The 14,847-nt window shown below is 52.3% G+C and overlaps 1 protein-coding gene across 1 annotated transcript in view; it reads left to right on the forward strand.

Annotated features, from left to right (window-relative positions):
* The window catches only part of Kcnk3 (potassium two pore domain channel subfamily K member 3), a 35,595-nt gene extending 21,393 nt beyond the window's left edge, over positions 1-14,202 (forward strand). The window contains exon 2 of the mRNA XM_052186217.1: positions 12,819-14,202. Coding sequence (XP_052042177.1) covers positions 12,819-13,765 — 947 coding nt within the window. The 3' untranslated portion in view covers positions 13,766-14,202. The remainder of the gene's footprint in view (positions 1-12,818) is intronic.
* The last annotated feature ends 645 nt before the right edge of the window (positions 14,203-14,847 follow it).

A 14,847-nucleotide genomic window follows, 5' to 3' on the forward strand; every position in this document is an offset into this window, starting at 1 on the left:
TCCTTCAGGTAGACTCTCTTCTCAGATGATTCTAGAGAGCGTCATGTTGACAGCTAAAATGAGCCGTCGCACCTAGGCTGTGTTCTGGCCAGTGGACTTCCTTCTTCTCCGTTGTACATCCCACCCTGTGCACCCCCAGCTGCAATCCTAGAATCAGTCACACAGAAAGGAGAGCAGGAAGCAGAATCCGGGCCGTGCCTGAACCTAACCACCTCTCCCAGGCCTTGGGTGTTCAGGCCCACACTATGCTAGCAGCCCACATGCCTCCCATAGACAGGCCAGGCAGTATCAAGGAAAAGTGGCTTTACCATAGGGGCAGTGCTTGCAGTGAGGGGTGACCATGCCAGCCACTGTCACCAAGAAAGGCAGAATGCATGGAAGCCAGGAAAGGGGGAAGGTGCTCCTCAGGGGCTGAGAGCAGGAGGAAGGCTTCTTAAAGAAGGCAATGTGAGACCCGTGGGATGCGCCACAACTGGCACCACCCAAATACCAGAGAGTCGCTGAGTGAGGTCAAAGCCAGAAAGTGGTCATCACGGACATTCTGTTCTACAGTTTAAATTTATTTTTTCAATGATAAGTAGCAAAATAAACCAAGTGACATCCAAGACCCAAACTGCTATACACACGGGCCAGATGTTCACCCTGGCCCTGAGTACTGCTTATGGGTGTCCAGAGCCACCTCAAGAGCCCATAGGAACTGCATTCCCAGTCCCTAGAAGTTGGCAAAGGTGCCGTGCCTTCTAACTCCCTGCCCTGTCTTCCTGGTCCCACCTTCGAGGGATGGGTCCCCATCCCTGGCACCCATCAGAGCCTCCCAGGGCAGCTCTCTGCTTTGGTTCCACCAACCGGCTCTGCACGCTGGCCAGTCTGTTCTCAGAAAACACAACTTGGCTGTCTGTCCTCATCTCTGCATCCGTCCTCAGCGCTTAGTCAAGTGCCTGCTACAAAGTCATAGGTGCTAAAGGAATGTCGCCTCAGCTAATCGATTACAGCAGGCTAAGGGGACGAAGCCATGCTTGTCATCCTGATTTTCCACCTGACGTTCTTGAGATTGGCAAAGTGTCACGGCCTTCTGGGGTGCCTGCTTCGTGCCCAGCCTCTTTAGGTGCCCAGGCTCCGCCTCTGCCAGAGGTCAGTGTCTTCTTCAGGGCAGACACTGAGATCCCCCGACAATATCAGCCTATCTCCTCCTGCTCAGCGGTCAGGCTGGTGGAGCAGCCCTGGCCCACTGCAGGTGGAGAGAGCTGGAGAGGAAGGAGGAGGAGTTGTAGACATAGTTATTAGCACCTGCTAATTGTGCTTGGTGCTACCTTCCCCAGAAACTAGAAGAGAGTTCATGAAGGTCCCATTCAGATGTCCCTTGAACCCTGATCCTTGACCCCAGAAGAGCAGGAGATCACTAATATGAGAAACAGAAAGGTGTGTGGCCCTGGAAGACCTTCTCTGCCGCTGACCTGGATGGCCTTGACAAAGTATCCAGCCCCTCAGCTCAGTCTGGTCAACTGCCTTCCAGAACTCACACTCCATGTCCCTAGCATCAGCTAGGCTGGCCATAGTGCCAGGCCTGACTGTGTCCCTTAACTGCCCTTCACTAGAGGCGTGTGTGTGGGGGTGTGTGGGTGTGGGTGTGGGTGTGTGTGTGTGTGTGTGTGCGCGCGCGCGCGCGTGTGGGTGTGCGCGTGGGGGGGGGGTGTCGGGGTGAGTGTAGGTGTTATGAAAATCTTCCATGCCTCTGTCTTCTCATCGATGAAGTGGAGATAATCCACAGCTCGAAAGATTGCTGAAATGAATGTGTGTACACTAGAGTGTGTGTGAGTGTGTGTGTGTGTGTGTGTGTGTGTGTGTGTGTGTGTAAAGCCTTGAAACTCAAATGCTCAATAAATGTATGCTGGATCCAGTGCTATTTCCGGGGCTGAGTCACTGAGAAAGTACAAGTTACCACCCGACAACCCAGAGCCCCAGAAACTAGAAAGGACAAAATCAGACAAGACTAGAAAATATCTAGAGGTAAGGGGGCAGAAGGAGGAGAGACTCAGGGACCCTGAAGACAAGTCTGCAAGAAGTAGAAGGAATGGGAAGAGAAATCTAGGTACCTTGGAGTTCAGAAAGCAGTAGGAGACTTGTGACTGTCAGGACTTCTCAAATGCACTAGCCTGTCTTGGCAGCCACCTCTCCCTGACTCCACTGTCAGGGGTGGGGGGGTGGGGGTGGGGTCTGTCTAGGGGTGGTGTGGAGAGCCAGAATTTGAAAGTTGGGCCTCTGGCTGCCCCTCCCTACTTATCCCCCCTTCCTGCCTCACTCCCCCCCTCTCCCTTCACCTTCCCCCACCTCCCTTCCCCACTTCAGGGATGGTTACTCCTCAAAGCTGAAGCAGGCGGGCTCATCCAGACTCTCATGTCTCCTTGGCCTTTGAACGGTGCTGCCTGCAGCCTGAGGCTCACCCAGAGGCCCAGTCATTGCTTTGGCACCCAAGAATCCCCATGGCCCTTAGCTGACTGCTGCTGAGACCACTGCTCTCTTTGGTTTAAGGCTAGAAGTTGTGGCTCCTCTGAAAGTCCAGAACCCGAGATGCTAAGAGGCCTATGAACATCTCTGACCTCTTCATATCCCATAAAAGGCACTCGAGGAGACTAGGAAGGACCAGGGTCTTTTGCCCGTGACCATCCAGCTGTCCTTCTGGTCATAAAGACACAAAGTGATTTCTGGTACAGTGGCTGGCCTAAGATGGATGCCATGGGCCTAAGGTCAGCTAGCCTCCCCAGGATGCCCAGGGTGTCTGTCCTTCTGTGTAGCAGTGATTCCCAGAGCTTCACACTACACCCAGCCTCCCAGTCTTCAACCTGATCCAACCTCAGCGATCCATTCAGAGGAAGCTCTGTCCCAAGCTGCCTCCCAGGGGTGAGGCGGGCATATGTACCAAAGAATCAAAGGTCCTGCTTCCGGGAGGAGCTTACAGCTTAGCCCTGAATGCAAAACCCTGAATCCATCCCATCTCCTCCCTCCTCCCTCCCCCCTTTCCATTTCCCCCATCCCTTCCTAAGCCCTTGAGTTCTGTTTCCCCCACCCCCACCCCCAGCTCAGGCCTGAGCACTTGTCAATCAGGCTACTCTGAGCACCTGCGGCTCTGAAACTCAGAGTGATGTCTCCTTTGCTATGCAGGAGCTGCCAGGGTTCCCCAGCGTTCTTACTCCTGAGCTCTCCTCGTGTTAACCCTTGCCCACCAAAACAACTCTCACGTTTCAATCCAACTTCCTGCTGCAAGAACACCAGGAAGATTTTGTTGCTAGACATTATTATTTTTGTCATTTTGACTAGGCCCACACAGTAGTGGATGCTGGGAGTCCCAGCACTCAGGAGCCTGGGGCAGAAGGATCCCTTGAGCCTAGGCGACCCAGGACAGTCTGAGCAATGTGGTAAGACCCTGCCTAATAATACTATAATTACTATTGTTGTTATTATTAATGTATTTCTACCTATAAAAGTAATAGGGTTGGGGGACAGACATCAGTGGTAGAGCATGTGCACAGTCCCTGGATCAATCCTCAGTACTATAAATAATAATAATAATAATAATAATAATGGATTGTTTCTGTACATGTAAACCATATGAGAAGAAAATTAAAATCAATAACAAGCTCATTATTCATGGGTAAACTCTGCGAGCCTTCTGCTACACCTTTCTGCTCTTTCTCAGGGTTTATTCATGTGAATTTTTGTCTTTATAGATTTAAGATACGATCCCACCACATAGAAAGCATTGCGCTTACCGTTTTTGACATAATACAGTGGTTTTCTATGTAATTAGGAGACTCCTCAGGAGTAGCCGTTTAATGGCTGCACAATATTCCACCCCATAAATATACCTTAATATGTTTAACTAAAGCCTATTGGCGACCATTTGGAGTGTTTACAATTTTTCACAATGAAAATGCTGCTATAAACATCCGTGTTCATAAATCTTTGCTCCGATCTCTGGTTATTTTCCCAGCAGAGATTCCTGGAAGTGGTAACCGCAGGGTCCTGGGTCGATGCATTTCTAAGGATCTTGCTGTTGTATATGGAAATGTTTTTTCTGGGAGGATCTGCTGGTCCCCACTCACTGGTGATAGCATTGCTAGGGCCATTTTCTCTGCCTCTAGTGTTTCTTCCTGTCTATCTTAGCTACAACAGCCACCTGTGGGAACCCTGTCTCTTCCTTCTTCCCTTCAGAGGTCAGGATAAATACCACCTCCTTGAAGTCCTCCCTGATACCCCAGCTAGGGTTCTTCGCCTCCATCCTTCAGTCTGCCCCTACCTCAGTCACTCCCCAAGCTGGTCAACTCTGTCACAGCTCCCAACAGTGAGTGTTGTAATTACCTCTGCTTTGGGGGAAAACACTGAACCTTTAAAGCGCTTCACTGAATGGTTTCTTCTGATTTACTTCCATGTGGAAGTGTCTTGAGAGCAAGGACTTCAGTTTGGTCATCTGGTCTGTCTCTCCTGCCCACATTCCCCAACCTTGAATGTAGCCCAACTGCAAGCTACCCTTGAGTTGAAGGACACTGTTAGTCTTGCATTTACTGTTCCGTGTCCTGGTGGAATGAATAAAGCTGCTCCCTCTGCAGCACTGGGGGAGGCCGAGAGGATAGGGTAGTTCTAGTCCTCAATTTGTCAGACACTTATGGTGTGACTCTGGTCCTTTGCTTTCCTGTAGGACTTAGTTTACTCCTCTGTAAAATGGGCATGTTGAACCACCCAATGACTCACACTGCAGCACAGACCCCTCCTAAGGCCCCTACATGAAGCCTCTGCTCCAGACCTATGAGGCCCCTGCACAAAGCTAGCCTGGGGCGGGGGAAGGGGTGGCTCAAAGGAGCTGAGCCCTGAAGCAGGCCTGGCTGCAGGCCAGACTGTGTCTGCAAACACTGACCTTGGCTGCTGCAGGGATTTTCCATGACACCAGCACCCTCTCTCTCAACTCCCCCCCCCATTCTGCATGGGCCTGGGAGGCTGGGGGTGGGGCACCAGAGCTCTTCTGCATAAGAGGTCCCCCAGGCAGTAACAGGGACAGACACCTGTGGGGTGTGAGACAGCTCAAGAGAGAGGGGAAAGCAAGGAAGTCAGGAAGGGGACCTGTGGGAGCTGCAGCTGTAGAGTGGAGGGCAGGGGCTGAAGATGAAGATGCCAAGATGAAACAACGAGGCCCTGGGAAGGGGCAGGGAGGGAGAAGAGATGGGCCCTTGTTATAGAACTGTCCTTCCAGGAGTTCTGGCTGGGAGGGTGACAAACCCCAGACCCAGTTTTGCATGTTCATCCCCGCCCCCACCCAACTCCCTGGAGTCCTGGTGCCTTCCCAAACCTAGCTTTGGGCTGAGCCAGGTCTACAGCAGGGGGGTTATTTTGGGGCCTAGAGTTGGCCTCATTTTGAAGGGGGAAAGGGTAGACAAGCAAGGGCCAGGGCTGAGTCAGCAGAAAATCCTGAGATGGCCACTTCTCCTTGCTATTAGGAATTTGGGGAGGGGAGCAAGAATTTGGAGGTCACCATCACTACACAGATTCGAGAGCCTCACCTTCTAGATCTCTGGCCTTCCAGGTAGAACGGCAATTGATGATGACCTGCCCTGCCCAGGCCCTGTGCGTGACACCAAAGGGACTCACCACCATCTGAGAGATGAGAGCTCTGCAGACTTCTTCTTCTGTGGAAAGAGTGCACAGAAAGGGAGTTTCGAGCAAGGCAGAGGGAGGCCCTTCTGTCGCTTTGAGGAAGCCCTAGGAGCTTCTTAGACAAGAGGCTGCCTGACTGGATCTTCCAGAGATTGGAGAGCGCCTGCATGCTCTGCAGTGTGTGCTAGACCAGCCACCCTTCCCTTCCCCTCAGAGCAGGGCCTGGGAACCAATACCAGAGGCCCTCCACCTCAGATGCTTTAACTCTGGTCCTGTCCCCACATTGCTATGGTCCTCAGACCTCCAGCTCTGAGAGGAACAGTCCCCAAAGGACCCTTTCTAGGCACCCACGGCTCAAGCCTGCCTGCTCCTGCCCACTTTCTTTCCCATACCCCTTCTCCGGCCTGCTGAGTGGGCTCCGCAGAGCCCTCACTGCCTTCCCAGCAAGCTCAGGCAGCACCCTCCGGCCATGGCCCCTCTGCATTTCCAACATCGACCCAGTATGCAAAGCCTTTGGGTGTCTCAGACCACAGGTCACCTCATTCATCTTCCCCCTGGGACAAACATTAGCCCTGGCCAGCGCCTTGTTTACTCTAGATAAGCAAGTCTGCTGGGAGGCAGGGTACAGCCAGGAGCTGCCAGGGTTCTAATGTGGCCAGAGATGGGGCTCAGAGACCCAGAATCAGAGAATGACCTGGAAGAAGGACCGCAGAAGTTCTTGATGTGACAGAGGAGGGCTTCCCAAACCATTCTCAGAGGAACCCTAGCTTAGCAATAAGCACTGTGAGAAAAATGTTCTGCCGTCAAATATATGAGAAACATGACACATTCCCCCAGCTATTCATGGGAACATGGAAGGGTATGACCCTGTGACACTTAAGTCACATGATGAAAAATTCTTTTTAGTCCCAATTTTCCCCCAATTTAATTAAGTCAAACAACTCTTTTTCTTATCCAACCCTTAATATATCACTGAGCTGGTATCTGAAGAAATTAACATCAATAAACACTGATTATAGCCTGTTGGTGGGGGAGAGACTTTAATGATCATGCAATCGTGAGGACCCAAATATATTCACATTCGTATTTCAAATCTACTAGTTCACTAAATCTTCCAAGAGGTCGATACTTCACTGTACCCATTTCACAGATGAGAAACTTGAGGCTCAAAGGGTTATAGAACCTGGCCAAGATTAAGAGCTGTTTCGCTATGAAACCTGTGAGCTTTCTGTTTCACTGAACTGCAGATGCCCTACCTATCTGTGGTGTTTCCAACATATAAGGATAGCTTGAGTCAGTCTCACAGAATCAATTACCCCATGCTAATCTGAAGTTTCTGATTGACAGGTGTGTTCTTAATTGATTTTGATGGGGGAAATAAACTAATTAGAGTCTTAACAATCATCACCTTGGCGCCTGTTCCGTGTAGTAAAATACTGTATTTGATCAACACTTCACAAATGGAAGCTTTGATCCTGGGAGTGGGTGGATGAACAGAGAAACGACTAAAAGACGTTCAAGACAGTGAAAACCGGCAGGGTAGGAACCAGGGACGGGAGGGGAAGACGCAAAGCTATCGCTAGCTAAGCTCAGGGCAGACCCCAGCCTCCTCCTGCCTTCTGCTCCACACACTTGGCTCCATTCAAGGACATGGCCAAGGGCCCAGTTAGGGGCCAGCTAGGCCAAGGGTAGGAGGCAGGCAGGCAGGCAGGCAGGCTAGCACGCTCCGAGGCCAGTGGGGAGCAGGTGGCCAGGACCAGGCTATTACCAAGTGCTTAGAATTCTGCCTCAAGTAGAAGGAGCCAGGTCACTGGGAGAAGAGATCAAGAAGAGGGAAGGCCGGACACAACCCCTGCAGGGCCCCCCAGGACTCTGGAAGCCAGAGCTACAACCAGTGGCTGAGCTCCGGACACCAGGAAGAGAACGGAGGCCTGAGGCTTTCAATAGTGTTGTTTAGCTTCTTGCTACCCTAAAATATTTATACTAATAATTAACATTTAGTCCAGCCACAGCTTCCTCTGTTGAATTTTTAAAAGAGATTTTTATTACATTTATTTATTTAGAGAGTGTATGTGTCTGTGTGTGTCTTTGTATGACTGTGTCTGTGTATGTGACTATGTCTGTGTGTATGACTGTATGTGTCTGTGTGTGTGTCTGTATCTGTGTGTATGACTGTGTCTGTGTGTATGTGTGTGTCTGTGTGTGTGTAACTATGACTGTGTGTATGTCTGTGTATGTATGACTGTGTCTGTGTGTGTCTGTATGTATGAGTGTCTTGGTGTGTGACTGTGTCTGTGTGTCTATGCCTGCGAATATGATTGTGTCTGTGTGTGTGACTGTGTCTGTGTGTCTATGTCTGCAAATATGACTGTGTTTGTGTTTGTGTGTCTGTGTATGTGACTATGTCTGTGTCTGTGTGTGTCTGTATGTCTGCATGTATATTCTATGGTATATTGTGGAGATCAAAGGAACTTGTGGAATCTCCTAGGAATCAAATCAGGCCATCAGGCATGGCAGCAAATACCTTTACCCACTGAGTTATCTTGCTGGTCCTGGTGGCTTCTGTGCCCAGACCCACTAAGTCACTTCCTACAAGAAGTTGCTAGCTCTGACTGAATGAGTGGGTGGTGCTTCGGCCACACCTGAACCTGTACAGCAGCAGCCAGGACTCAGGTTTCATTCTCTAGAATCCTTGGCTATATACTCGTCATGTAGTTACCACACCGAGGCCTTGAGCAAGGCACTCTGCTCCTCCGTGGCTTGTCTGTAAAACCCCAAGACTGGACCTCATGATTAGTAAGAACTTTTATCTACATCATGGTGGATTCAGGATGGGAGATGGGAAGAGAGGTGCGTGCTCAGGGAGGCAGCTGCCAAAGTCTATGCTCAGGATATTAGTTCTGGCTGTTTGCCCAACAGGTACTGGGAGAGGGTACCCAAAAAGAATCAGCCTCAGAGAGCAGCCCCTGCATGTGTTGGTGCCCAGAGGGACTAGCAGAGCCCCGCCTCCAACCAGAGACTTGAGGAGGCAGCAATGGGTGATTCTTTTTACCTTTTCCCTTGCAAAGCCAAACTAGGCATGCTGCCTCCCCACTTCAGGGGGACGGGGTTGGCCAAACTCCCGGTGACTTCCCAGAAGTCCTGGGTCCCCTGGGACTGGCTCCACCCTAGCTGGCACTCCTCCGAGCTAGGCACCCACGTCAGCAGGTCCTCTTAGCTTCTCTGCCCTTTCATCCGGTGACAGTAAGACAGACAAGGTTAGGCACGCTCACCCTCAGCCCCAAAATGAAAAATAAAAAGCGTCTGTCTTCAGGGCATCTGTCTCCCCGTTCCCACTGATGCCTCCACTGGCCCAAAATAGTACCTATGGCTGAGGATTCACGTGGAAGGTGCTTCTCTCTGGGCCTCAGTTTCCCCTCCTGGCATGGCACTGACATGAATACAGAGTGAGAAATGTCTAGGGGCCATAGCCAACTCAAAAAGGACCCTGCAAGACTTCTCTACTCCAGCTGCAAAACAGTCAGGCGCAAGTCACAAGAGTGACCGTGGAGATGGTCATGTGGGCAAAGTTAAAAGTTTATTCTCAGGGTAAGAGTTTTGATTCGTGAGCCTGGCTGGTGGTGGGGAGTGAGGGCCAGCCTGGCAATCTGCCCGACAAAGGTCAAGCTCTGGCTCTGCCCCTGGTAGGAGCCTCTGGTCAGGCCCGATGAGTCACTCGATTTGAGAGTTACCAAGTTGGGGGTGTACTTATGGCCAAAGGTAGGCTCTGAGTACTGCTCCCCCCCTCGGGGTGGGGCGCTGAGGAGGTGCAGAAGGATGAAGGAGGAAGCCTATGAGGGAGGTAGAGACACTTCTGGGTGCCCGGTGAGGATCCAGGACAGCACCTGAGGGCCACAGCCGGCAGAGTGGAGCAGGAGAGCTGTTTAGTAGGCAGCCTAGCCAGGCAAAGGAAGCTGGGCAGATGGGCACTGGCTTTTCTTGAAAAGCAATAGTCTTTACTGGAACCTAGAGCACACTGGTGAGGGGTAGACGGGTGCTTTGGAAGGGCTCCTTCTTGGAGGGGGGGTGGCTATTGAAGGCCACACACACACACACACAGAGAGAGAAGAGCCTGTGTTTTCAGGTGCTTGCCCAAGGGCCTCTCACAGTTGAACACTCCACAGATCCCAGAAAGCTTCCCCCAAGCCCTTTGTCTCCTTTACTCCGAGGCAGGTCTGGACAAGTGCTTAGGGCACGGAACGGCAGCTTTTAGGTCACAGGCCTGGACCCCAAGTACAGACAAGGCGAATGAGCTCAGAGACAGCAAGTCATTTGCCCAGGGTCACACAGCTGGAGCCATAGCCATCCTGTGCACTCTGTATAGAGCTCTGCCCCCGCTGTCTTATACAGAGAGGGGTGGGAGGTCCATACACCCAGTGGTGCTAGTCTGGGGACAGGAAAGGACAGGATGAGACGCTGCGCTAGCTGGTGGCATGCCCAGCTGTCGAGGTGAGTTGTAGATGGCTGTGAGGCTGAGCTGGCGTGCACAATCTGTTCTCACCCTACTGGGGTGCGGACGGGCCAGGCACCGCGGCTCAACAGCTCAACTGCGCAGCCCCTGGCAGAAGGGACACAGCCACTGGCTAGATGCCACAGTGGGGGCAGGGAAGCCATTCTAAGGACAGTCTTGAAGTCTTCACCCCCGAACATCTGTGCCCAGACTTCTCTGAGCTTTAGAATCCTAATGGCCGGCCCCCGGCTGGCAGAGGTGGCTCTACTGGAATGCAGCTACTCCCAAGTCTCTTGAAAACGTGAGAGTATTCTGCCACTGTCAATCAGTATGCTATTGTTGGGCATTTGAGATATACCAGTCTCTAGGCTAAGTGCATCAAGACATTATCTCACTTATTCCTCCAAGGCCCTTGCTGCAAATGACATATTAGCCCTATTTTACAGATGTAGAAATTGAGGCCCAGAATTGTCTTATGTAGATGGGAGAATGTGAACTCGGATCAGGCAATGCTCACAATATCCTGGTCTGCAATGTAGTCGTGATGTGAATATTCAGACTCCCTTGGAAGGTAGAAGTTAAAGGGGACCATTACAGGTTTACTGGGGCTCCCCTCAAGTTAATGTTTAGCTTTATATAGTTGGGGGACCTGGAGCTCATGGATAAGCCTTCTCAGAACTATCCAAATAAAGCACTAATCACTTTCAGCTAGGAGGAACCCAGGAAGACTGCCTGGAAGAAGCAGTGTTTAATTGAGATTTCCTAAGACCCAGAAAAGAAAAAAACTTGGAAACCCTGCCCACATTTTTTCATTCTCATAATTCTCTTAATAAAAACTGAAATGTTTATGCTCACTGGTCTGGTGCGAGAAGCATGTGTCCAGAACAGATTACATTTTCAAATAAAAAGACACGATCAAAGAGAGAGTCATTTGTTTGAGGTCACAAAACCACTAGTGATAAAGCCAGAACTTGTGCCCAAGGCTTCTGATTCTCATCCAGGGTCCTTCCCGACCCCTCACTGACCTCACTGACCTCAGATAGCCAGGAAGAATTTGCTGTCGTTTCTGTTTTGAGAAGGGTTTGTAGCTCAGACTACCTCTCCAACTCTCACTCTCCTGCCTCAGTCTCCCACAGGATGTGATTACAGGCATATACCGACACCACTATCCCCAGCTCAGGGCAGAAACTTTGATAGTCATTTGATGCTCAGAGGAGTGGGTCTGACTCTGCGGGGCTCCCAGGTAGGAGGAGTACAAGCACAAATGTGGATGATGGAGCCTCAGAAGAGGAGAAGACCACAGAGATGGTCTAGGTGGTGACAGGACCCCTGCCTTGCCAAGGATAATGTCACACATGTGCATGCACGCCCATGCACACACACACAAACATGCACATATGTGTGCACACACACGGCTGTGCACACACAGTCATGTGCATGCACACATGTGCACACGTGTGCATTGTACACACATGCACACTCACAGGCACACGCATGCACACATACACACACGTGTGCGCTCACACATGTGCACACACATGGGCATTTGCAGATAGGCACACACACACACACACACCACACACACACACACACACACACACGGACAGAGCCTACTTTTGAAACCCATAAGAAGACCCCAGTCTCAGACAAGGTGGAAACCCCTGAGTACTTATTAATTCAGCTGTGGGCGCCGGGCGGTGGTGTCTCACACCTGTAATCCCAGCACTTGGGAGGCAGAGGCAGACGGATTTCTGAGTTCGAGGCCAGCCTGGTCTACAGAGTGAGTTCCAGGACAGCCAGGGCTACACAGAGAAATCCTGTCTCGAAAAAAAAAAAAAATTCAGCTGTGGGCATAGGGTTGGGCAATTGCTAGGCCAGCTACCCAGGGAAATTGCAAGTTGCCAGTGGCCATGGCACCACTTGCTGTTGGGCTGCAGCAGGGAAACCATCAAGAAGCCTTGTGTGCCTCAGTTTCCCTCCCTCCGCACTGAATCACCATGTCAGAAGCCATTCCATCCAACCACCTACCCTCAGAGTCTCGGGCACTGACACACAGAGGACAGGGAGCATGGCAGAACCCACAGGTATTAGGAAATCAGCTCTCAACTGACAGCTCTCAACTGACAGCCTGCCAGTCACACACATACATTATCTCCTGCCCGCTGACAACCATTCCAGCTCCTCCCAAGAGGCACGAGACACTCATGTTTTCAAGAAAGCAGATTCAAGTTCAAACTCAGGATTGCTAAACGTCCAGGCAATGTGACCTGGAACTGTCTCAGCCTTCTGGAATCAACATCCATGTGCTTCCAGTGTTACAAACCAAAGGTTAGGCCAAAGCGCAGGATACAGGTGTGCCCACGTGTGGAAAAGCAGACTCAACAGCCAGGTGCAGAGGCTTCAGACATGGTGGTGCAAGCCTGTTACCCTAGCACTTGGAAGGTGGAGGCAGGAAGATCAATGCTGTGAGTTCAAAGCCAGACTGGTCTGCAAATTCAGAGATCCAGGCTAGCCATGGCTACATATCTAAACCCTAGCAAAGAAAGAAGTGGGGGACTGGGGGTGGGGGGAAGGCAGGTCCAAACCCTGCAAGGTGGGAAGGGAAGGGGGTGGGCAGAGGAGGAGGGACCCCTGCCAGGCCCGCCCCACAGCCTGTGTTTTCTCTCTTCTCTCCGGATCTCTCCAGGCTATGGCCATGCGGCGCCCAGCACGGACGGAGGCAAGGTGTTCTGCATGTTCTACGCGCTGCTGGGCATTCCGCTCACACTAGTCATGTTCCAGAGCCTGGGTGAACGCATCAACACGTTCGTGAGGTACCTGCTGCACCGTGCCAAGAGGGGGCTGGGCATGCGGCACGCCGAGGTGTCCATGGCCAACATGGTGCTCATCGGTTTCGTGTCGTGCATCAGCACGCTCTGCATCGGCGCTGCTGCCTTCTCCTACTATGAGCGCTGGACCTTCTTCCAGGCCTATTACTACTGCTTCATCACCCTCACCACCATCGGCTTCGGCGACTATGTGGCGCTGCAGAAGGACCAGGCGCTGCAGACGCAGCCGCAGTACGTGGCCTTCAGCTTCGTGTACATCCTCACGGGCCTCACGGTCATCGGCGCCTTCCTCAACCTCGTGGTGCTGAGATTCATGACCATGAACGCCGAGGACGAGAAGCGTGACGCGGAGCACCGCGCGCTGCTCACGCACAATGGCCAGGCTGTCGGCCTGGGTGGCCTGAGCTGCCTCAGCGGTAGCCTGGGCGACGGCGTGCGTCCTCGCGACCCAGTCGCGTGCGCGGCGGCCGCGGGCGCTGTGGGCATGGGCATCGGTGGCAGCGGCTTCCGCAATGTCTACGCCGAGGTGCTGCACTTCCAGTCCATGTGCTCGTGCCTCTGGTACAAGAGCCGCGAGAAGATGCAGTACTCCATCCCCATGATCATCCCGCGGGACCTCTCCACGTCCGACACGTGCGTGGAGCACAGTCACTCGTCGCCGGGAGGCGGCGGCCGCTACAGCGACACGCCCTCGCATCCCTGCCTGTGCAGCGGGACGCAGCGCTCGGCCATCAGCTCGGTGTCCACCGGCCTGCACAGCCTGGCTGCCTTCCGCGGCCTCATGAAGCGCAGGAGCTCGGTGTGAACCACAGCCAGGCCTGGAGCACCTGTGAGCCAGCAGGGTGGGGGACCTGCCTGCAGAAGCCGCAGGAGTTGGCCAGGAGGCCCCCCCCAAAGACGCCTTCGGGCCCCATGGGAAGTCCCCAGCCCATCACCACCACCACCTCTACTCTTCCCCAGCCCCTAAATCTCCAATTGTGCGGGCTTTCACCAGCTAGCAGGAGGCCGGGCTCTGAGGACCCCTGGAGCTCCCATCGGAGCCCGAAGAATTCCGAGAAATGTGAAACTTAGGGGGTGGGGAGACGGGGAAAGCAGCCGCGGGGAGCTGCTGAGAAGTTCCCCAGTCCTCAGAGGCCCCGCTGGGCCCCAGACCCCTCACCTCCCGAGGGAACTAATGTTCTCGGTTTTTGTTTTCTGTTTTCTGTTTTGGTTTGGTTCTCTCTCTCTCTCTCTCTCTCTCTCTCTCTCTCTCTCTCTCTCTCTCTCTCTCTCTCTCTCTCTTCTCTACTTATACCTCCCTTGGGTTCTCCAAAGCCCAAGGTGTCTTTGTCCAGGTCACCCCCACTCAGTCCCACCTGGCTCTCTCATCACCACTCATGTCTCTCAGCCTTCCACTACCTTATGTGTCCACTCCCTTCTGTTTTTTGCATGGCTATGCAGTTATGGAAGAAAAAAAAAAAGGAATCCCCAGCAGTCCCTAAAGCTAGTCCCCAGAGGGCAAGAGAGAGAGAGAGAGAAAAGAAAGCTCAGGCCACAGATGTTAGAGCAGAGTGCGTGCAGAACTGTGGCTTCCACCTCTGCAAGGTGGTCACATCAGTAGGTGAGCCACCTGGAGTCTGGGGACATTCTCGGGGGCTCCTGGGAGACTCCAGCCTTCAGGACCGCCCTGGAACCTGAAACACAGACTCCCCTTTGCTGTCCTGGGCTGCTGCTGCTCATCTACTCTTTCATATTTTTTTTTTTTAGTCCCAGAAACCCCATCCCACCTCTTCATTTATTTGAGTATAATAACACTCTGGTTAAGTCACCTGGGCAGTTCTTATGGCCATTTTTTCAGAAGAGGAAAACAGGTAAAAAAAAATTTTTTTTTTACTTGCCCGGGGTGTC

The sequence above is a fragment of the Apodemus sylvaticus genome, chromosome 6 (assembly GCF_947179515.1).
Source record: "Apodemus sylvaticus chromosome 6, mApoSyl1.1, whole genome shotgun sequence".
NCBI classification, from domain to species: Eukaryota; Metazoa; Chordata; class Mammalia; order Rodentia; family Muridae; genus Apodemus; species Apodemus sylvaticus.